The sequence below is a fragment of the Diadema setosum genome, chromosome 22 (assembly GCF_964275005.1).
Source record: "Diadema setosum chromosome 22, eeDiaSeto1, whole genome shotgun sequence".
Classification (NCBI taxonomy): Eukaryota; Metazoa; Echinodermata; class Echinoidea; order Diadematoida; family Diadematidae; genus Diadema; species Diadema setosum.
Window position 1 is genome coordinate 10,527,609 of NC_092706.1, and position 25,689 is coordinate 10,553,297.

General features: G+C 39.1%; 1 protein-coding gene across 1 annotated transcript in view; it reads right to left on the reverse strand.

The window, feature by feature from the left end:
• Positions 1-371: 371 nt before the first annotated feature.
• The window catches only part of LOC140245391 (uncharacterized), a 58,078-nt gene continuing 32,760 nt past the window's right edge, over positions 372-25,689 (reverse strand). Inside the window, exons 4-5 of the mRNA XM_072324967.1 lie at positions 5,281-5,449; positions 372-694 (exon numbers count right to left, since the gene is read on the reverse strand). Coding sequence (XP_072181068.1) covers positions 372-694; positions 5,281-5,449 — 492 coding nt within the window. The remainder of the gene's footprint in view (positions 695-5,280; positions 5,450-25,689) is intronic.

A 25,689-nucleotide genomic window follows, 5' to 3' on the forward strand; every position in this document is an offset into this window, starting at 1 on the left:
AGCATGACTACCATTCCTAGAAAGAGATGACCTCATTTGGGTACAGACGGCCCAGTGTAAAGTGATGTCAGCGAAGAGATATACATATTTCCCCCTCATCTCCACAGGAATGAGAGCTAAGGGAACCTTCATGCTGCCATCATACTGAAGTTAGTGAACTTGCGCCCTGATTATCTGATGCTCACTCACAAATGCAGCATCAAGTAGCAGGAGGGCGATACGGTTTCAAGCGGCGGAAGGAATATATTATTTTCGCGAGGTTGATCTTTGCATTTTCATGAAGGCTACTGACAGAGATGTTTGGGGAGAGAGAGAATATCTCGCCCCTCTCTTCTGGAGTCAAGGCGGCATCATACCAAAAACTTCTGCCGCTACGGCTTGATGTCGTCGGGGGTGTAGTATTGCCCCTCCCGGAGGTACTCCTTGAGTCGCCGTGGCAACGGGAGGGCATCGATGTGGTCCAGGCGGACGTGGCGGCGGATGACGAAGCGGCACATGTGCTGGAGCGAGCGCGCTTTCTGGAAGCGCGAGATGGGGTACAGCAGCTGCAGCGGGATCGGCGGGAGGCCCGGCCAGCGAGGGCGCAGGAAGTAGAGGAACCGCCCGTTCCGCGAGTGCCGCATCGCCTCCTCAATGAACTCCACGATGGAGGAGCTGCCGTGCGTTGTGGGTTGGGACCAGAAGCTGAACTTGCCTGCAAGATGGAAAACAGCAAGGAAACAATAAAGTATACAATGATACAAGAGACTGACTGACAGGGTATTGGTGCATACTGTAAAACCAGAAATATCCTCGGCATGAAACTTTCAGGAATTTAAGCCAACAGTCTTTTTTTGCAGCACAAAACTTTCATGACGTGCCACTGGCACGCAGTATCATGGCTCCCTGTGAAACTTATGAAAGTTTCATGCATGTGAACACTTCTGGTTTTACAGTAAATGTGTGACTTCAATAGGCTTGAATAATGCAATTGAGGAACATTTATGCAGTACAGTAGGCCCCAAAATCATTACATTTACTCATTAATAACATCTGCTTTCACCACTTTCAGGCAATAGATTAGGGTAGAATCATCTCTATTTTAAATCACATGCAAACAATAATAAAACCAGAAAGATGATACAAACGTGTATTTGCTCTTTAATTGCACACATTTCCAAATGGATTTTGGTCTGGATACAAAAGCAGACATTATTACATGTTTTTGACAGGGGGAAAGTTATATAATGTAACAATCTTTTCATTGAAGTGGAAATATCAGTCCAGTATTTCCTCATTTCATACTGCTATTTTGCGATTGCTGAAAATAATTCTTGCTGCTCTTGAATTAGTAAATGCACATTCACATTTGCCGAAAATAGATATTCGTGGAATGTACCCAAGGATGATCACGCACTACTGGGAAACATATTTACACGAAACAAATGACAATCCAGATGTATGGAATCAATACAATTATATAACATTAGGCAATTACAGCAAGGCAAGTCACTGCAACATAGGCCAATTAAAATCTTCTCGTGTAATGGGTGAGGCTTTTCATTTTGAATGCATTGAATGGTACGATTTGTAATAACACATATATGATCTAACATTTTTAAAGACATTTATATGAAGTTTGATATTATATATTCTATGATCAGTTGTCATTGTTGCACTTAGTTCTATCTCTCTCTCATGCAAGGTGTCAATACACATTATGCTCATTGCAAAATATAAATACCATCTACAATCATTACAAAGTTATCTGCTTTTGCAAGATATCAATGGCTATGTACAACTGTACACTGCAACTGACTGACAAACTGCCTTTCATCAACAGAAACATACAATCTGTTGTGATACAAATAACCTTACACAAGAATCAGCATTTTTGAAATTATTCCACACTGTATTTTTATGTCTGAATTCTCTTTCTCAATACATTTTGCTCACCCAGTAACCCTTCAACTTATACATTATTTCTGTCACTACTGTGAACAAATCTTAAAATGATGGGTGAAGTTTGGTCAAGGGTGACGAGGTGAACAGAATTCATGCCAACAACATGCGAAAGCAAAACCTTCCTCTTGCCTTTAAAGCTACAAACGAGGTGCCCCTACAACCACATAGTGACACAAAATCGCCGCATTTTGCCACTCTCAGATCATCGGCTTCCCCGACCTATTGATTAAAAAGCTACAGTTACCAGCTCAATTACAGCCGATGGAAATCACGCGAACCATTAGCAACGTCACACACGCCGCGGCAACAACGACGGAATCAAATCAATAGACAGCAAGCACCGTCTGCCCCTGCAAAAAAAAAAAAGTCCAACTGGGAAGAGCTCAATTCTATTCCGCTTGTGGCACGTCAGCGTAACCCTGGGCCCTTCGACATCCCAAATTTTCATAACAACACAGATATCAGTTGTCTGGGAAGGCACAACACTTTCGACAAGAAGCGCAGACCCATTTGGTTCTTTGAAAAGGAGAGTGGACATTGTCTCTTTATCTTGATTCGTGAGGACATGGTGATGGTTGTGGTTATTCACGCGGCAGCAACTCTCATGTTGATGGAAAATGTCTCTTCAAGTGGAAGTCACAGAAATCGTTTGATTTGCCTTTCTCAACATCAATTCCCCTTCATCTCTTTCATCATCTTCTTCTTCCTTCTTCTTCTTCTTCTTCTTCCTCCTAAGTGTTTTTTTTTGCAGCTCAGATCACATTTGAAATCAAAACTGTCTCAGTCTCCTCCTTTCATTAAAGTTTGTCGCCAAATATATGCGGATGTCTGCATGGCCGGACACCCGCTATCACATTTGTTGTATCAAAGGAAAAAAAAAAATCATCACTTTAGTTGATTGTGGTATGTCAGCTTGTTTCTGAACACTTTGTCAAAGTCATTTATAGAATGTTCTGGTCTCTGCTGTGGTCAGGGTTTGTCTTTGAAACCAATGCTGGAACCTCCGGGGGGCTCTCGTCCCACTCCCAATCCCCGGCAAAGCGCTCAAGATTTCCCCGGCTGTTCAGAGACATGGTTAGGACGTCTGAAATTCCACCCGCTTTTGCTAGCTCGCAGAGATTATCACGCTGCAAAACACTGAGTGCAGCCACTGAACTGAGAACGCCTGAAATTGCCACCAACTGTACACACGGTAACGGTCACGGACTCGATTAAAGATGTTCTCGTAGAAGTGCACGATTCTACAACCTTGTTAGAGACGCAGGAAATTAAAAAAGGGGAGGGGGAAGCAGACAAAGGCTGAATTTGTTTGTCTTTCAGGCCAATACAACATATTCTGTCAAAAAATTGTTGTTGTTTCAACAAGCTGTCTGCTTAAAAAAGTCAGAACAAATGAATGAATCGTACTCCAGCTTTGCTGCTACGCTAGCTGCAGGATGTATACAGCAAAAGTGAAACATCTCATATAATTGATTTTTCATGCTGAATCGAATTCAGTGACTTGTGTTTCAGATGAATCTATTTTTGTACAAAATTTGATATCTTCATAAATATCAGTGTGCACATTATTTTCATGATAGTTCAGTTGAGTGTGAAATTCATGAAAGCATCGACAGTGCAAAGTATTCCACATTTACAGGATATGATGTATATAGAGGCAAAAGGCTATCACATCACGGTATGGGGTCTATGCTTCCACAGGGTTAAAGCTTCCGCAAAGATGGAACACAAGAATGGCAAAATGGCAAGAGGAGAGAAATTAAGAAGTTCGCCTTTCTCTTCATATCCTGTGAGTACAGTGTACTCATAGGTTCCATCAACAAAGTTACCATCAGACTGAAAATAGCAGGCTTCTTTCTGTCTAATTTCTCAAAATCTCCTTTTCCTCAGATACTGTATACACCGAATATTTCGCGAGGTTTTTATTTTCGCGAATTTTGTGAGTCAGGTGCTTTTCACTAAATTAAAAACACGCGAAAATATTGACTCTGATCCCGATGTGAATGTGACTTACGCGTGTACACTTCTCCGTTCAGTACAGGACTCCACAATCGCGAATCGCCGGTAATACCCGATTCGCGAAAATTTAGACTCGCAAAATATATGGCGTATACAGTAGTCTTTGATAGAGGCTCAATGGGCATCACTTGCAGAGGTGTCAGAATTCTGGCAAGTACAGCTGCACATTCGGCACAGTAGTTCTGAATGTATCACTGACATGCACAAAACAGATCTGCAAGTCTGATACAAGGCTAGACGTAACCCTGCAAAGATCACTGTTCTAGGTGATCGCCAAAAACAGACTGTCTTGTTTTCTATTTCTCGGTAGAACAACAACAGGCAGTGGCAAAATAACAGAGATTGTCGGGGCGGCTGAAAACAGACCTTGTGACTACTTGACAGGTGGCTGCAGGAAAGTCAATGTTGCCAAGTGGCCGCACCTCCAAAATTTGGCAAAGAAACTGAAAATGTTTTCCGAACATCCCATTGTATTCTCTCTCATGCTTCTAATAATACGTGGCATGCACTGGCTATGCCATGTAAATGTACACGGTACAATCTTGAAACCTGATACTGTGACATATCTCACAGTGCCAATCCTATATGCTCACTTTGTGATGGTAGCAATTAAATTCCTATTTGTAGGTTGGCACTTGCATACTAGAGACTGTTTGGACTACCAAGACCACTCGAGTGTCCTGAAAAGAACTCTTCGCCCATTTTCTTTCCAATCTGCCCAAGTTGTCCAGTGGCAGAGCACTTTCAGCATAAAACCTCAATGTTCTGACATAAACTGTTGGCCTAGATCATCGTCTGAGCAAGTCCAAGTTGTCTGACGGACAAGACATTGGGCAGTGGGAATTTACCCTGTCCAAAATAATGAACCTTAGTATACCTCAGTATTGAAAGTTCATTGAAAGACTTACTCAGGGCGAGGTAACCCAACAGTCATCAAGATAAAGACTTTTGCACAGCATACCACAAAACATTAACAGGTCTATTTACACATAGCCAGGAAAAAAAAACAAAAAAAAACAAAAAAACAAGAAAATGTTTGCCTGTAGGTTTTCTCCAAAGAACGAGGCAATGAGGAAAAAAAAAACACTTTGCCCAAGGAGCAGTATACTGTAGCTGCTGATAGACTTGAATATAGGACCTGAGAGATTAGAAGCCTGTGGTCTCATCCACAGAACCACAAACTTGTTCTAGCAGTCTGATCATCAGACTCTGATACAGCATTCAGATGACTTCTGGGAGGCAGGCTCACTGCCAACTCATGAAGCATCTCCATTCCCACCTCCCCTCTCCCCCCGAGGTTTGAGCCAGGCTCCTTACCATTATGATGCTCGATGCGGGTGTGGTGCGTGCTGCCCTGGACACGGAACGTCAGGCTCAGGATGTGGCGGTCGTCCGAGCTGTCTCGCACGAGGAACGAGCCATCCGGTGTGTTCTCCAGTCTCATCTCCGCATCATCCCAGCTCATCGGCCCCCAGTACCAGCCACACTGGAAGAAACAAGAGTGAAAGAGAGGACTCCACGTCATTCTCAGGGGTGACATTATTTCCCAGGACAAGTAATTGAAGCATAGTGGAATGGAAATGAAGTGAGTGTAGTACAGTTTGTGATAAACCATGCGTACAAGTCCTAATAAGGACTGTCTGTCATGGTTTTTTTTTTTTCTTTTCTTTTCTTTTCTTGAGCAAGTTCTAAAACATGAACTGAGAGAAATGATCTGGGCAAGCATTAACCTCTGTTCAGCTAAGCAAAAAAAAAAAGTACCAAATTCTTTGGAAAGACTACCACACATCACATGGTGCATCACAAATGAACTATGATACTACACTTGTACTTCATCATATGTGGAAAAGGACAAGCCTCCAAAACACACAAAATAAAGCATGTTTCACTACAAAACTTCATTGGCTCCATGAGCATCTCCGTAATGACCGCTAACTTCCTCTCGCAATGCGTTTGATACAAGAGTTGCATTTCTTGGTAACCTGAATTCTCTTCCTTTCTTGGAATATTAACAATGAATTCCCAGTGAGGAAGACAGAATTCTAAGGGCTAGTTTCACTGAGGGTAACAGGGCCCAACAATGATAAATATATCTAGACAGCTGAAATATGAGATTTTTTACCATTTCTGTATATGAAATGAATAAGAAATTGTCAGAGCATAACATGGTCAACTTGCTCATTTGAATATTCATAAGGACTGGTCAAGAAATATTTTCCCAAAAAGAGGGAAATTTCAAAATGTCATATCTTCCTTACTTCTTACCCAATTTTTGTTATTTTTGTATTGTTTGATAGGGAATATTTTTCTCTTTCTTTTGAAGTTTATTTCCTTTTTGGGTGGATTTCCTCTTTAACTGTTATAAGTAAAAAAAAAATAAGAAAAAAAATAAATAAATAATATATATATATATATATATATATATATATATATATATATTATATGATTGCATGCTCAATCTTCTATGACTACAAACACCATCAGCCAACTTTCAGCCACTGCCATGAACTAGCTTCAGCTCAATACTATTTTGTACATTTATTTAAGAATTAAATAAATCAATCACCTCGTTCACAATCACTTTCAAGGACAACTCTAGAACTAGCCTGTAGCTTACGCAACTTATTATCAACTGATAAAGGCAGAAAAAAAGAAGAAACAAATCCAATAGGAAAGATGGAGAGGGGTAGGGGTAGCTCAAAAGGTATTATGGTAAACCTACAAACATTCATGACTAGAATCTGCATTCATAAATCAGGTCATTTGGCACTAAAACATAAAGTGATAGTCTGCAACTGCTCACAACCTCCCTCTACCTTTAAACAGATCGCATTCTTGCAATCACCAATGATCAGACACTTGTTGATGAGGCTTTTCCTCATCAAGCGCCGAGAAATTTCTGAGCGTCCAAAGCAACAACGACGATGCCTTCATTTGCGATGCCTATATCGGCACGCCTGCAGCTGAAATGAAGACGACCCCGCCACTTTTCGCCGGCATCGGAGGAGGAAGTGGGTCGCGCGAGTCTCCGCTTGCAAATTAAACGAGTCCCGAATCCCGGGCCAAAAACAGGAGAGTTACATCTATCAAATATTGACGACTCCTGGCGGGCATCTTCTTGAATTACCTCAATTGTCCCTCAATGGGCATGGCAGACGGAGAAACTTCTCAACACTTCATTATTTTCTACTTCTTTTTTTTTCCCCTTTCCTTTCTCGCCACTCTCCCATCCTCCCATATTATACCCCTTTAGGGACATGACTCTTATATTTTATTCATCTGACCAAGTAACCCCTGCATTCGGTCGATATTCCATTCAGAACAAGTTGAAACAATGCCAGGAGATTTGTCGCGATATCGACGCTCAAGTAATTTTTATACAGCGTACGTTTCTTCCCACAATGAGTAATAACTGCCATACAATACCTAGAATCAAAACCGTATAAAACCAAGTCACACTGTACATAAAAGTGTTTTTTCCTATATCTTTTATGATGATAGCACAATGGAAATACAACGACTTGTTATCGGCCGCATCGCAATCAAACTGACGATTCTGCCTCTGCTACATATGCTGTCACACATGTCAGTCTGCACTGACGACTACTCACGAAAAAGTGCCACAATAACGGCCTGTTGGTTGAGGCATATCAGACACTCAAGAGTTCAAGCCAGAACCTGGCTATGCACAATGCGGTGTCCCTCAAGGAAGCCACTCGAACACCAATAACATCCAGTAGGCTCCCTCTGAGCCCATTCACAACTCTATTGTAGTGCCACACAAGAGACAGTGACCATTTTTACACGAAGCACGTCAAAACTTGTGGAATGCATTGTGGGATACTCTCATTGATAGCAATCTTACTCAAAAAGCAGATGCGCTTGTTATGTTTTGAATTCCATGGTTTGCGTTTACATCAAGAAAAAGATGACCACACAACATGCAGATCTTTGATGAAGTCCTAAGCTATCGGTTACTTGCCAAATTGCTCAACATCACAGAGAATCCTCATTTAACTTTTGAAAGACATCTATTTCTTAATTATAACATATGGTGCATGCAAAAAACAAAAAACAAAAAAAAAACACACACATTATAAATAATTATGAAAAAAGTATATAAAGCTATCAGGAAAGACCAACAATGCATAAAAACCTCCTATTCATACATCAATGAGGCATTTTACCTATCAGTTTCCCCGTGTCCATAATAGCATGATAATACTGTATACTAAGATACTAGCATCTTACAAAAATAACAATACTATCATATATACTCAATTCTATTCTGATAGCTTCCAGAAAGGTCAAATACTACTTGTGGCGTACTTCTATCTACCAAGTCCCACAAATGCAATAATTGCACAAGTAGTGCCATCACCTCAAAGTAGAAAATTTCACCTTTTCCAATTAACTGCACGGAGAGTCATGTGAGTTCATGAAATTGAGCACAGTCGACAGACCCCCCCCCCAAAAAAAAAAAAGAAAGAAAGAAAGAAAGAAAGAAAGAAAGAAAGAAAAGAATAAACAAGATATGAGCAGGGATTTAACTCACATGGGAACATTACATGTACTTCAAAATGACATAATTATTGTACACAAACAGGATGCTGGTGGCATTAATAGGGTTAATCCATGATGGAACAGCATTTATTCCCGCAAGGGGGTCACTGTTTATCCTCTCCTCTCCTCTTCTCTACTTAAGGCAGCAAAACAAAAATAATAACAAACAAACAAACAAACAAAAAAGCAAAGAAAGAAAAATGAGAAGAAAAAAAATGCAAAGTAAGCCCAGGCTGGCTAGGCCTCTGCAGGCTAAGGTGAGACTTATTCTTTTATTCATAGACAGAGAATGTCTGACTCTACAATGCACAGACCAGTCTTAACTCTTTGGGCCTTATGTTCTCTTTCCTGCACGACTCACATGACACTTAAGGGCCTCGTTCACATCACTTTCATCAAATCTGCATAGAAACACATACATTGTACAAGCAAATTAAAGCACTCATTCTTTTTTTTTTAATCTGGGATTTACAAGGAATCTCTACTTTGTTTTCAAGATGAAGAGTGAATTTTTTATGAGAACTAGAAAAATATTAACGAAAGCTATTAAAACTGTTCAAAATTTCAGGTTACACTAAATGACAACATTTGCCTCACATCTGCCTAGAAAACTCCACATTCATTATGGATGCACAAACCTAAAAATAAGCATAACAGCACACCATAAATGTGAGAATCTACTCAGCATTAAGGTTGACATTTAATAAAGAACAAAATGAAATCAAGCAAACAGGATGGTATCTGAAAACTGCATTGGAATGGAACTTGAAATCAGCTCAATTTATATGCTGGAGTCTTTCCCTGAAGTAAACTCTTCATCCACTTTATATCACTCTAAGCTGTGCATGCCTTCAAGCTCCTGCGTTTGTGGTATCGTTTAACCCTTTCCTTACTGAAAGCTGAAATCCCCATTGACTGAATACACAGACCACTAGGTTCCCGTAGGGAATGGGTTAATACAACCACCTGTTGGAGGAGTGGCTCATTTCACTTGACAGCAGTGGCCATAGAATGTGTGTATTGGGTCTGTGACCTGTGCACACACTCACAACACAGACGGGAGGTGCTAGATTGTCTCGAATTAATTTCTTTGCATGGCCAGCTACAAGTCGACCATCCTGTGTGCAGAAAATGAAAGAAATCTCTCCAATTATGATCCACTGTGAAAGCAGGGAATGTGATACCCCCAAGTGAGAGCTTGCGATGTACATCCATTCATTGAAAAGACAACAGACTCTCCACAAGGCGGCCCATTAGATTGAAACCGAAACCGAGTATGAGGACCCATTGATAACAGGGCAAGGTTTATTGGAGGGAGTGTCCTGTCCCTTTGTTTCTTACAATATAAATGGCGAAGACAAGAAGTGCATTTGCTGACGTGTAGAGTCCTTATGTTTACAAACGGCCTACATTTTCATCTCTCTATTCTATTTTTCGGCTTTCTATACAATGGCAAACATCTTCCGCAGTGCTCTGCTGTGACATTTCGAACCGCATCACCGAGGTACATTGAATTCCGTTAACCTACCCCGAGGTCATCTTCAGGAGGAGAATATCAAGATCTTATGATCAATACTGCTCGCCACTCATCTCGACAGACGCACGGGATATTCCCGTCAACCAAATGTCGCGGTGTAGCATCTCAAACAAAAATGACAACATCTCTATGCCACCCCTTGGGAGGCTTCCGGCAGAACTGTTGAGATTTAAGTGACTTCCATATCTCAAGAAATCCCAAGTACACGATTCAATCACTTGAAAGGCCCTCCGAATTCAATGACCCGTTTCCTCATCAAAACGCGGCAGCATGCACGCAAAGACGACTTCCGATCTCGGTGCAAGGCTGGTACATTACGATCGATACACGTCGACATCTTAATTACATTCAACTCACAGAGTTCACAGAACTGTCACCTCAAGAACGCACTATTTCATATACATCAAATGCATCGTCAAAAATACTGAAGTAAAATCTAAATCATGCATATGTCAGTTGTTTCCATTAATAAGACGAAAAATCATCTACTTAGCAGCAATTGTGCTGTGTTTTTGTCTTTTGCATATGTTTTCTGGTCACTATTGCTCTTGCACAAAAAAAAAAAACCCTAGACTCAATAGCTGCTACTCACTGTCAAGTAAACTTGTTTTCAATCTGCTTTGTTCATGTACTGCAACCTGTTTTCACGAGAATTCACCATAAAGATATGCACTGTCAACATCTTGAATGAGTTTACATGCCTTATTAATTACTGTAAATAAACTACTGTTGTTGTGGTTAAACACAAGCAAACATCGAGGAAGAAGCCTGCCTAGAGCAGAGAGGTAAATGCTCAAAGGGTTCAGCTAAGTAATACGTTCCACTGTCATTTTCAGCCCGACAATTCTTTCTCAGTGAGGACGTAATGACTGGATGTCTCGTGGGGCAATTTGGAGACGATCTCAGGGGCATTATGCAAGCAATTCTTGAGGACACTCCCGACGACCAGAGTTATCTCCCGGTCGATTTCAAACGGGTCAATGAGCTAACGATTCCACTGGAGGGTGTGAACTCAATACCAGGCATTTTCCGGCGCAATAGCTAATGTGCCAATTTGCAGGGTTAATGGGGGGACTCGACGTGGGACACCTACAGAATAATTATATGCCATTCTCAAAAGGTACCAGTGGCTGTGCATGGGTTACCATGCATCCAGCTGGCTAAAAACAGTGCGTTGACTTGACTGCACCCACACTACGCAGAGGTTAAGTCTTTGACTGTCGAAGCAAGTGCATCACTTGTGATAAAGGCTTCTGGTGAAGGCAAATCCAGGGCCCCCTCTCACCAGTTACTCTGCAGCTCAAGAATTATTGTAAACACCCTCGTAACACTCAACTCAAAGGGCACAAATCTACAACTCACTTTGAGCACACTTTTCTACATGGAAACACCAACTTAACCTCCTTGTTCGATTCCTCGCACATTCTTTGCTTTACCTCATGCACACACACATGAACAAACAAACACACACACACACTTTTTTATTGTATTCCTTACTTGAATTTCTTTTAATAATTTCAAAATCATATGCACAAAGAAACAAATACACACATGAAATATGATAGCAGCTAGAATTCCACTCACTTAAAAAAAATGCATCCTACTTTACCACATAAATTTGTACAAGCGTACACATACATACAGACACACACATATACACACACACACAACATACATACGCAGAGACAGACACACAAGCACACACAAACACTAAATCGCGGTGCCAATTCCAGTATCCAGTTTCATAATGGATTAAAAGGCACGAGAAGAGGGATTACTGGACACTGTGGCGGCGGAAGTCACCCAGCTCTTGACTGTTTCGCTTCAAAACAAGATATAGAATCTCTCCCGAGACGAAATCCGACCCACACTTAGCGCCCGATCGACTCCCCCAGAACAGCGTGCTGCTCAGTCATCCCTGCACCGCGGGGAATGATCTCTATAATCAGTAAAACCATACGAGAACTACTTTCACCTCGCGGCAATTTCGGGTCGTAATTTCTGTCAGTTCCTTGAGTTCCTTTACGACATTGCTGGAAGTATCAGAAGGATTAAAAGGCATGGCACTGCTGATTTGTATCTTTGAAGAAGTACAAATTTGATTGAAAAGCACTAATACTAACTACAAATGTAACACTGAAATCAACCATATACTGAATTCTTTCCTCATTCTTGGGAGATTTACTCCTGTGAGCATCAATGAAATGCAGTATGACTACTAGAAGGAGAAATTTAAAATCTCTCCTCAATCTCTAATCTCATAATCAACACACACATATACAACGGACAATTGTAGACTAGCTTGGTAAAATAAGAAATCACCAAACTGTACGTCAATCCGAAACACAGATGCTATAATGTTCTCCTTCGAAAAACAGAATTGATCTGTGGACAGATTTTTTTTTGTGGACAGATTTTACTCCAGCGGATTTGTTGTTCATGTCCCAACATCACACTGAACACATAGACCTTGTCCAGTTTGAGTTTAAATACAACATAGCAGGACCTGAAGACATACCCGTAACCAACAGACTAGCACCAAGTTTTCTTCTTTTTTTTTTGGGGGGGGGGAGGGCGTTTAAACATTCCTTTTCTGAAAGAAATCAGGCACTACATTAATGCTACCTCATGGGGAATGGTATTTGAGCAAAAGCAGAAGATCAACGAAGCATTTCAGGAAACTTAGACAAGCGTAAAGAGAGTAACAATCAATAATATGTTGGCAAAGTCACATTTTATGGCATCCACAGATGCAAGATAATTTGTTCCGAAGAGACCATCCAGGAAGTAACATGTTTTATGTAAAATAGTCAATGCAGATCAAGGGATTTCACATTGACAAAAGAACCTGAACACGAATGTATTTCTGTAACACCAACCTAGAAGAAAATATGTTTGGAGCTATGATTCTACAACGTGCTCATAAAAATGACACCTCATACAACAGTTATAAAATGTCTTTGACACACCCTACAACTGTATACCAATAAAACACATAACTGTTGATGCGCTTGCATGCAAGAGTATGTACCTGTATGCATGCACAATGGCAGAAGTAAACGCAGGGTCAAGTTCCATCTCCTAATATTGCGATTTAGAGGTTCTGCCGTTCATACTGCAAATGCACGCACAGAATCGAGCGAACCTCGATAAACCAGTTTGCAGTTTGGAATGGTGATGGTTCAAATGACCTAGAATTTTAAACCACTGAAACTAACCTGTAATCCTAGATATCAACCACTTACGTGATCCAACTTGTTTATATTATAACAAGCTCCCTTTAATGTTTAGAAAATGTTCTTTCACTGCAACGTAAGAAACCATTCAGGCGCCGTCCATGGCATAGCATCATTACAACTCTATGTCTCATTATGTTGTTATCTCAGATGACCTTCATCTACTCATGCATGGAATCTAACTCTGGACTGGCTCACTGGAAAACGATTCAGGATGACAATGGGGCATGCAAGATTCGAAAAATATGTTTAAAAAACAACAAAAACACACACCAAGATTCCAGTTTGTTTTCAGACATACAAAAGTTAAAGGTCAATTAGCATGAAAAATCTTCACAAAGACATAAATTACAAATATATATATATATATATATTTGGGGGCCTTGCAATACAGGCTCAAATTCAAGGAAGCTTCCAAATGCAATAAAATTTCTAGACCAGAAGGAATTCAGAGGTAAATCACCTTCTCCCTGGAAACCTCTGGTGGCATAAGTAATCATGGTGAGCTGATTTTAAAGGAGAACATACTCAGAGAAAGTGATGACGACTTCCAGCGACATAAAAATACAATGCATGTGAGAGCAATTTCACAGATATTTATAGAGTCTAATGACCACTTGAAGACGGGACATCAAGCACAAAAGTGTCTGTCGGCATTGCTAATGAGCTGTCAAAGTCATGTGACCAACATGTTCTTGAGTTGTTGAAATCCAGTGTCCATGGATCAAAGCCAGTTTGATTACTTCTTTGATACAAGCAAACACCTTATAAACTTTTATTTGAGATATATGTCGGACTCAGCACGCGCTTTTTCACAAGGTCAAAGACAGAGAATGCTACAATACTCCCAATGGGAAGGATTTTGCCATGAGTCCTTGGAAATTTGTGACTTTTCATCGGTTTTGTTTTTTTCCTTCAATTCTTTCTCTTTTTGTTTAATATTACATGTAAATACTAAATACCCCCCCCCCCCGCAGGTTTTCCCATTTCACAACCTTTCATGTACTTTTAAAGTTATGCACTTTCTAGAAACTACACTGTAAGAAACAAATACGATAAGAACATGATGTCGTTACCTCATGAGTCTGCCACTTACCTGCATCAAATCATCATTAAATTTTCTCCCTTTTTTTGTTGTTGCAAGACTCCAAAAAGAAAATGGGATAGATGCGAGTTGATAACAATAAACCTCACCTCACCTACAGCTGTATTCTGCACATGTGGTCAAAAACCATCATAACCTTTCAGTATAAAAGTATGTAAAACACAAAAAATTCCACAGCTCTACCATTTGGTATTTTTTTTTTTTCAAATTGGCTGAAGCTTCAATCATTCTATCGGTCTGACTCCCTTTTTCATTTCGTTCAAGATTTCATGCTGTTCGCGGAAATGAACTTTGATATATGGTGTAAAATTGCACTGTTAAGTACACAGGAAATGAGAAGTGTAATGGAAGAGAAATCAGAGTTGACACAATAATAATTACAACTTTTAATGAAGTGTCCATTTTGTATGCCATGTTCAAAATTTCTCTTTCTTTCAGACTGTCATAACTGCTATTAATCTTTACCAATTCCTCCGATTATAAGTTTTCACCGGTCGGTTGCTTGTACAATGTCACTGCGTTTGCTCAGAACAATGCTGTATTTCCAGTCTGTTAATATACTCCTCTAACACCCTCTTGCATTCATGGAATAATCTGATATATGATCAAAGTACAAAGTGATATGTATGCTCTGGTGCAGCAATGAGAACAATTTCCCACGATTGACCAATGATCACATGTCTGAACTGGTAATGATTTGTTGTTTAATAACACTGGACCATGAATTAAACTAATGCAGTCATTTTTTTTTTTTAATTGCCTGTTGCAGTTTTATCAATAATTTTCCAAATACCCAAGAGTACTGCTCAGAGAAACTGTGTGCTCCAGTGAGCTATACTGTACTGAAGCAGCGCGATACAAAGATTTCACACCAGTCCGTGCCAATCACATCAACGATCCAAGCCAAACCTGTTGAAATTTTGCTGGAAGAGCATTCCACACGCGGCTAACGAGGATCGCGCTAAGATCATGACTTCATTTAGAACGGACTGACCTTTGAACTTCACGGCGGATGTGTTCCACCAAAAAAAAAATAAAAAATACAAACGATACGGAGCAAGTGCGGCAGCTTCCCTCTCTCCTTACTCGACATCTATGCAAATGAGGCGTACGTGCCGCTCTCGTCGGTCTTCCGCAAGTGGGATTTCGTGCCGACATAAATCACATTCTCATTAAGTCCCCTAAGTGATCTCGACACAATGCAATAAAGCACTCCCGGTGTCTCTCATCCCCCATCTGCATAGAAATACAGCCACTTTACAACTGCAAACATGGAATGGTGCAAGGGCTTTTAATGTACAGCAGACCCGATAACACGCACCACTATCATCTTGCCCTTTGAATATCTTCAGTTTCATTGCAAATTTGGCTTTCACATATTTTGTTTTTTTGTCCTGTTATTTTCTTTTCTACAAATTTACTTGATACAATTATTGCATTTCAGATATAACTATCACTAATAGGCACTGGTGCATGAAAGTTCTGAGAAAGGAACATTTAAGTGATGGCAGAGAGAGATATATAATATACACATACCTTTCAAGTATAAATGCCACTCAAAAAAATTATGACTCATTGATATATTTTCATGCATCAATAAAACTCGCATCAATAAAACTCTCATCACAAATAACTGTACATCACTTAAGCTGTACAGTACATCTATATTTTTCCTTTCTCCCTAGTAGTACATAATTTTGAGCATACCTAGTAGTCAGTAATGGGCTACAGCGAACAATTATGATGGGACCAGAAGCTAGCACAAAAATAAAAAGCACAGGAATATTTTTGCAGGCCATATGTTCCAGTAATTGATGTCCTGATTCTGCGGAATTAAAAACACACAAAATTCACCTTACCAGGCCAAGCACGAAAAATAACTCAGGCGAAAACATCCACTTTTAAGGTAATACTGAATCCTGAAATATGTTGCGAGTCAATTTCTATGCCAGCTTGAAATCTACTTTTAATCAGATGCTCACCCTCCCCCTCCCCATCTGAAAGCAGAAATTGATCGATTTTTGCACAAAATAGCATCATTCTGGCTGTAAATGAGATGCTTGTGGTACGTTAACTATACAGCCATACACTATTATATAATTGCAATCCTGTGGCCTGTTTGAGGCGCTAATAGTTCTGTGTAAACACACCCCTTGTGCGATTTCAAGTACATCTTTTTATTTTCTTTTCTTTTTTTTCTTTTTTTTTTTGGGGGGGGGGGGGGGTTGTGGGGGACCGCATCAAACATCATCACATTTCAGCCAGTGTGTCTGGCAGTGACGTAGACCAGAACAGTGTCATTAAACTTTGGATCCTTTCACTTTTTGAAGTCGATGATGATCATCTATTAGGTTGGGACGGGCGGGATGGGGTAAAAATAAAAAAACCAAAATGGAGGCATAAAAAAGATAGAGAGAGAAAGGCTAGAGCCACAGGAACGGTAAATGGAAGAGACGAAAACGACCACTCAAGTGATCGAATCTCGCCAAGTTCACTTAGCGCCCAAGTGGGACGATTCCGCGCCTCCTATCCGTCACCGCACGCCCCATGCATTTATTCAACGAAGCCCGCCTCCAAACAATCGCTGCGGTTATTGATCGAGCCGGTCGCGAGAGCCGCTCCGCTCCTCGGCTGTTATTTCTTGCATGGCCGCTTGATGCCCATATTTCTCAAACAATTCCCTCCCATTGCGGCCGGCCGAATGGCACCACTCACGCATGTCCATCCTTCCTCCTCTTCTCCTGCCGGACATGACTTGTTGAATTCTCAAAAAGAAAATTTTTTCCCCCCCCATCTCTCTCTCTTTCTTCCGCTGGCGATACGAGCTGATGCAACATCCTTGAAAATTTCAGGCTATTAAAGGTATTGTTTATCATTGATAACAGTGATTTAAAAAATGTTTGAGTTATTTCACATTTGATGTATATATATATATATATATATATATATATGTGTAGGTCAGCTATATCTCAAAATATCCTACTATATACAAACAAAATCTGGCAATAAAGCCTAAAACATAAGGAGATATAACTACTTTTTCTCAATAAAACATAACTGTAGATGGTTTATTCCAGAAACAATTCTATAACAAAAATTGTTCATATTTTTTATATTATTTAACAAAACTTAACATTGATTATACTGACTAACAGTTTTATATTGGTTGTTTCTATCCCTATCTCACCTTTTAGAACTATTTTGAAGCACTAAAGCTGGGTTTTTGTTTCATCTGCAAATGGTAAATAATGCTATTAAGATGATTTTACAGTAAATGGTAAGATGATCATTGATAAGTTGCACAGAAATTGTAGGTACTCAGACAGACACACAATTATAATCACACACACACACACACACACACACACACACAAACACAACAAAAATTCCTACAAACACTCCCAGTTTCACAGACACATCGCATTGAGCACGGGCAATGAATTTGGGAGGAAGACTGAATTTGGCTCATTGAACAGCATGATTTGAAAATCAAATTTCATCATATTGAATGAACATTTGACACCCGTTCACTCGTAAACACAAACTCAGCATGATCATTCCGTGTACAATGAAAATAACAGAAAACTATTTTTCCTGAGAAAGCATTGAGAAAAAAAATATATATATATATGTATGTGTATGATACATACATTTACCACCTACAGTCAAGTTCCAATATGAATATTTCATCAATATGTATATGTACATATATATATATATATATATATATATATATATAGTTGAAAGAAATTGGACTGAGGCGGGACGTTGCTCTCGATCTTAGTCTCCCTTTTATTTGTCAAGCTTTCGGCCCGTCATTGGGCCTTCGTCAGGACCTACCAACAGAACGATTATTATATGAATAACCTGATGTGTCATATAATATATAATGCAATTTCACATATTACCAATCTTCTCAATCCTTTCCTTTATATACACAAATCAATCATTCAATTCAATACAAATATCCACTCTAACCTCCAGTCATCATCAGAATAACATCATATGTCCAAAAAATATATAAATAAATTCTTATATCATAATGCTGCCATATAATAATCATATTGTCTTATAATTCTTAGCATGATGATCACAAACAGAATCATTATACATATATATCATATTCATATGTCTATTTGCATTGCGTATGTAGCATGTATATATCCGCATACGCACACAATAAATTCTTATATCGTAATGCTGCCATATGATAATCATATTGTCTTATAATTCTTAGCATGATGATCACAAACAGAATCATTATACATATATATCATATTCATATGTCTATTTGCATTGCGTATATGTATACATCCGCATACGTACACACACACCCACATACATACGCACATATATACATATTCACATACACACACTCTCACATATGCACACACCCACAAAACTCCGGTTGATATAATACTATCTAAATCAACATATCCTATTTTATTTCGTATATTACCGAAATATAATAGCGTCAACCCTCCAAAATATATCAACTCTTAGATCAAATGTGTAAACAACAACAATTTCTGTAAATTACCACACGAGTCCCACGCAGGTAATTTACAGAAATTGTTGTTGTTTACACATTTGATCTAAGAGTTGATATATTTTGGAGGGTTGACGCTATTATATTTCGGTAATATACGAAATAAAATAGGATATGTTGATTTAGATAGTATTATATCAACCGGAGTTTTGTGGGTGTGTGCATATGTGAGAGTGTGTGTATGTGAATATGTATATATGTGCGTATGTATGTGGGTGTGTGTGTACGTATGCGGATGTATACATATACGCAATGCAAATAGACATATGAATATGATATATATGTATAATGATTCTGTTTGTGATCATCATGCTAAGAATTATAAGACAATATGATTATCATATGGCAGCATTACGATATAAGAATTTATTGTGTGCGTATGCGGATATATACATGCTACATACGCAATGCAAATAGACATATGAATATGATATATATGTATAATGATTCTGTTTGTGATCATCATGCTAAGAATTATAAGACAATATGATTATTATATGGCAGCATTATGATATAAGAATTTATTTATATATTTTTTGGACATATGATGTTATTCTGATGATGACTGGAGGTTAGAGTGGATATTTGTATTGAATTGAATGATTGATTTGTGTATATAAAGGAAAGGATTGAGAAGATTGGTAATATGTGAAATTGCATTATATATTATATGACACATCAGGTTATTCATATAATAATCGTTCTGTTGGTAGGTCCTGACGAAGGCCCAATGACGGGCCGAAAGCTTGACAAATAAAAGGGAGACTAAGATCGAGAGCAACGTCCCGCCTCAGTCCAATTTCTTTCAACTATATGCATCCAACAATGCGGCACCGCGTACGTTCGGGACCCAGGGAACTATTTCTCACATTATATATATATATATATATATATATATATTTACAAGCATATCCATTTGATTTTTTTTCCTTCTGAAGGCACTGAGGAAGAGCACATTCTTTTTTTTACTGGCATGTTACAAATAAAGGAAAATTCAAGATGCAAACAAGCAAAACTGAATTAAAAAAAAAAACAACAACAGAAAAATAGGCAAGCAATGAGAAAACTATGGCCATTAGAATAGCAGATAACTCTGAGTAATATGGGCAGCATGTTTACATAGGAATATAATGTCAAACAAATCTATCACTATGGCAATTACAGGGTTAATATATTGTTCAACCTGGACATGTGATTATGACATTGCTTGCATTTATACAAATTTTGCTCATCTTTGCATGATATATCACATGGTTTCTGTTTTTCCCCATGACTGGCAAAACAGTTTCAGATTTACCAGCATTTTTTTCTTTTGTTTGTTTGTTTCCTATGATGTCCAAATAATATACTGCATGTACGCCACATACTTTAAAATAGCGAGTTTAATATTTTGTGAATTGGGACTTCCCGACAATTTCGCGATTGGGGAGTACAATCCTGAATGCAGAAATGTAAGCATGCGCGTCACATTCATGTTGGGATGAGAGCTAATATTTTTGTGTGTTTTTAATTTTGCGAATAGCCCCCTGACTCGCGAAATTTGTAAAAAAAAAATGAAATAAATGTCACCAAACATTTGGCATATACAGTTATGTGTACTTATCAAGTACAAGTCCAAATACAAATATTTTGATAGCTTTGTCATGTGAAATCATAGAACTATGTATGATATCCTGAGGATGATGGCAACTTACAATTTCCTATACATTTCAACTCCTTTCAGTTCAGCCTGTAGTATTTGCTCATTTGTTTCTTCAGCCTTAATGACTTGTCTTCTTGTCTCTTCATAACCATATTTCCAATTTCCCCTCCATATGAGATCAATGCAGGGATGAAATTACTTATGAATTTCATGGCTTACTCCTTTAAAACCTACACAGGCAAGAACAGCTGGTGGTACATATTTTGTGTCCTGCGGCACAACATGCAAGCAGACTGGAAGATTTCATTTACTGCTGGGAAATTTTACCCTGGAATAAATGTTTTCTATTTTATTTCATTTCTTATCAAAGCATACTTCACTTATTTATATGTATTCAATAACAACAACAACAAATGTGCAATTGTATTTAGCTTGAAAGCAATGCAATACAAATAAGAGAAGACCATTATGTTATATCACATTCAAATAGAATTGTGCTAAGTTCAAGAGTTTTGACCATTTCCTACAATGTGCTAAGAATTGTGCTAAGTTCCAAAGTTGTGAACATTTAAATGTGTGAATGATCTCACTTTAATACTGCAAAAAGAGTATCCCCCTCCCACAGTCTTGGCCATTTGCCTGCAAATTAATTCCCCTGTGTACTGATCACTGTGTTTTGTGCATGGAATGTTTCTCATTTCATGTCTTCTGACAAGAAACAGGAAACACATTTTTGAACAGATTGTATGAAACATACAGCGAGGACAATGTGATTTTAATCTGGATGCACATACATTGTACACCATTCCAAGAAAAACAGATTTCACAGGAATCAAACACTCTGCGCTTTCATGCACACAGTTTAAAAAGGAATTCCACATGAGCAGTTTTGTGGTCCAGAGGGGAAAAAAAATAGCTATTTTGAGAATGTCACATCTGATAATTTTCTGCCAATTAGAATGTCATGTTTTTCTGACAATCACATGACATTTATCTCTGTTCGCTTCTTCAGCCTCGCACGAGGCTGCAGATATAATTCAACGCAGAGTCTTCCATTATTTTCTGGCTCATCAGATTTTGAGTGCTAGAGTAAGCTGGAAGGAATATCACAGAGATCAGAGAAATAATGATAACTGTAATAAAACTGACACTTTTATGTTGCTTCAATTAATCTAATTATCACCATGTATTCTTCATCATCATCTTCATCATCATCATCATAATCATCAAAATTTATAGATATTATCAGTACTTTTATCATAAACTATGATGATATAAGAACCATTTGCTATCTATCATGATAAAAGGTACATAAAGGTGATGTGTTGTTTCTTCTGTCGGCATACACAATCTGTCACGCGTATCCAATACGCAGACGAAATGTGCATTAACCATAGTCTAAATTTAAACCACCTTCATCAATTTGGGCCAAAGAAAATATCAGCATTGTCTTAAAGGAGACCTTGGGATGATTTCCAGACGTTTGCATCAAAATCTCTCTATATTGGTTATACTGGGTACACAGTTTCAGAATTTATAGTGAATTTATATGACCAAAAAAAAAATCACCAGACTTTTATGTCTAGTGTTCACACACTCACAGTGGCACAAATTATTGTGCTACTACTCAAACTATAGTGATTATTCCGAACTTATTCCAAGATTTTAGTGTGAATCCCATTAATGATAATATGTTAACATGAATCTGTCAAATCATTTTTCCAAATAAGGGAGGCTTTAACATTCTCTTGCCAGGAGGTGAAGATATTGAATTTCTCGGTAGAGTGGAAAGAGAAGGCTGACCTCATGCCCAATAAAATCTTACTGTAGATTTGGGGATCAATGGTCAGGAAATAAAAGGTGACCAACCAGGAACAAATTGATCAACCGTAGATGTGAAACAAAATCACACACATTACAAAATCAAGTAGATCACGTCTGCCGCATATTAGTATTACACTGAAATCATGTTCCAGGCAATCACGAAAGCATAAAAATGGACATGTACATGCAGGCAGTTTTATCACAGCTCAACTTATCCTGCCCTACCTCCCCCCACCCCCATTTTGTTTCTCTTTTTTTTTCATTTCTGCTCCCTCTAATTCATTCCATCCTTTTCTCCCCCCCCCCTTCCCCCACCCCACCCTCCCCCTTGTGTATACTGAACAATAAAATTCACCTCAGCCATCAGAACCCTGCAAACACACAGTAGTGTTTGGTAATCCTCTCCCATGTGGGGGAAAACCCCTTCACATCAGCAGTCCTACTCTAAACAATGACTAATTACATTTAAAGGTACACTACACAGTGTAAAATGAAGATCGACTGCCACCCCTGAAGACCTTACAATCATACCATACATATATGTTTGATTATTGCTCCAGTTTTCATAATCTTTTTGCTTTCAAGTATTTGTCATATTCACAGTGACTTTACAGGGTGTGTACAGTTCTGGTCGAAGTGAGGATTTAGCTTTTACCGTTTTGCGAGATATTCAGAAACCACTCTATGAGTTGTCAAAGAGCATGCAGTTCTAAGGGGTATCAAAAGTTTATTTGATGAAAATCGGTTTTGAAATGGCTGAGATATCCAAAAACAAGGTGAAACAAAGAGATCCAATAAAAGGCGTGGCCTGTCACTTTTTATTATTATCACTTTTTTTTAATATCTCAGCCATTTGAAAACCAATTTTCATCAAATAAACATTGAATCCTTCTTAAAATTACATGCTCTTTCATATTTCATAAGAGGTTTCTCATTATCTCACTTAGGAATGTTCAAAACATGAATCCCCACCTCAACCAGTACTGTACAGTCCCTTTACGGTCGTGTCATGTTCCACTTTGATAATTCAACACGCAAGGGACAAGGTGTGTTTATATGATTCTTCACAAGTATTCACAAAGGGGGGCTGTTATCTTCTTGCAACAGTACGCTGGGTATCTCTAAATGCAAACTGTGCGGACTTGTGAAATGCACACCACTTCCGGGAACGGAGATTCCAATCACCATATAAAAAGAACAAAAGCAACAAGATACCATAATTGAGACACTGTATTCACAGTCACACACACACAGATAAAACAGCAGGATAATGATCGCAATACAAATATCTTGATCTTTTTTGTGCCCGTTCAGACAGAGAGAAATATCGTGTTCACTGAGGATTGTTTTAATTTGTCGACCAAACTGCGCATGCCTGAAATCTACTGAAATGGTGATCCTTGCCCCCGTGTTTATGCGCTGTTAAATCATGCATGATTAGAACGACGGGATAAGAAATCTCCAAATTTCTTGCTCCAGCATTCTCACACTAAATTGCCACAGTGCAAATTCAAAGCGCTATTTCTCACGTCATCGTGATAATTTCAAAATGATAGCAAGATTTCTCGGGATTTGGATCGCAATGCCGATTGCCCTCTGGAGGTAGAGGGATTTTTATGTCCACACAGGTAAAAATCTCGAAGATTCGGATCATGATGCAAATCTCAAGATTTGCATCCGGCTAATTTGCATCAGTGTGACTCCCATTAACTGCATGCACAAGGACCAAAAATGATTAAACACCCCTGCTGATACATTTTAAGTCCCACTTTTATGTGTCCGATACCCCATTTATACATACAGATGGCCCAGGAGCGCTCCTATTCCTAGCGCTTTGATTTATGCCTTTCTGCTCTGTTCATACAGAGAATTGATGTTTGCCAAGATTACACAAGAAATGGCTGAGAGGGTATAACTGTCTCCGCGTGCACAGAACTTCTCCACGTGCACAGGAACTTCGATCGTTGGAAGACTAGTCCCGAGTATACTCGGGCAGGTGTCTATGGGAAATGCGTGTTGTAGCAAAATCAGCCCGTCCTCAACGGGTTAAAACTGTATGCACAGTTCATACCACATTCCACTTCCAGAACGCTCTAAATGTTGGTGATCCTTATACAGAGTTTAGGGCACTTCAGGAGCACTCCTGAGCCTGGGCTCAAGAAGGGCGTAACTTTAGAGCGTTCCAGGTCCCGACTGTCTGTTCGTGGTGAGTCCAGAGAGGTTCAGGAATGCTCGTGGGGAGCTATATATTCATAGAGCTTTTTATAAGATTTTTTGTGTGTGTGTGTCAAACTGTTATAAGCTACTGAAATCCCTGCATCTGATTGGCTGAGAGCAACTTTATCTAACAAATTTGTCGGATAAAACGCTTCATGAAATGCCCCCCCTTGAGCGCTCAGAATGCCGAAATATAAATGGGGTCTCAGAGATGGGCAGCCAGTTGTATTGAATGCAGATTATTCCCTATGGGGCATGCAGGTGGCTTCTCCTCCCAAGTGCCCATGGGGGAATCCCCCCTTTCAGCCCAAGGCACACTATCGCCATCTCCACCCTAACTTTACTACACGACTACCAAGACAAAGAAGAAGCTAGAATACAATCGAAGCGAAAGACAAACTGAATAGGTGTGAAATGATTCTTCCCTTTTCATGTGGAGTTTCAATGATATCACATGGCAAATTTTCCACATGGCCTTCACAATGAAGACACTAGGCGTATCCTGGCAACTACCCCCAGAGGGCAACTACCTCCTGGCTAAATACTGGTTTAATAGTCAAGTGGTAAGGTTAGAGTAAAGATTAGGGTTAGGGTTAGGTTTAGGGTTAGGAGTTTGGGTTAGGGTTAAGATTAAGTTCAGGATTAGGATTAGGATTAGGGCCAGGGGAAGGGTCCAGGGTAATTGCCCAGGAGGTAATTGCCCTAGACCCGACACTAGGCTGTTGTAAAGATGGTTCGTGTGCCCATATCTAACAGACATACTTTTTTCCCCTCATGGTCTTTTGTTCTTTTTTTTTTTATGACTGTTAGCAGACGAGGAAATGCAGTACAATTTTGTTAAGTGACCTCATGAGTTTTGATAGGCCTCCAGTCATAGCTTCACAACATCTACAAAGATGACAAGCACCATCTGAACGGGACTACACACACTATACCGGTATTTATTCTGGCATTCGAAGATATGAACCCTGTTCCTATGACATTAAAATTTTTCCAGTAAAGGGTCCAGGAACATCATGACCAGCCTTTATTTCTTCCCCATTTAATATCATT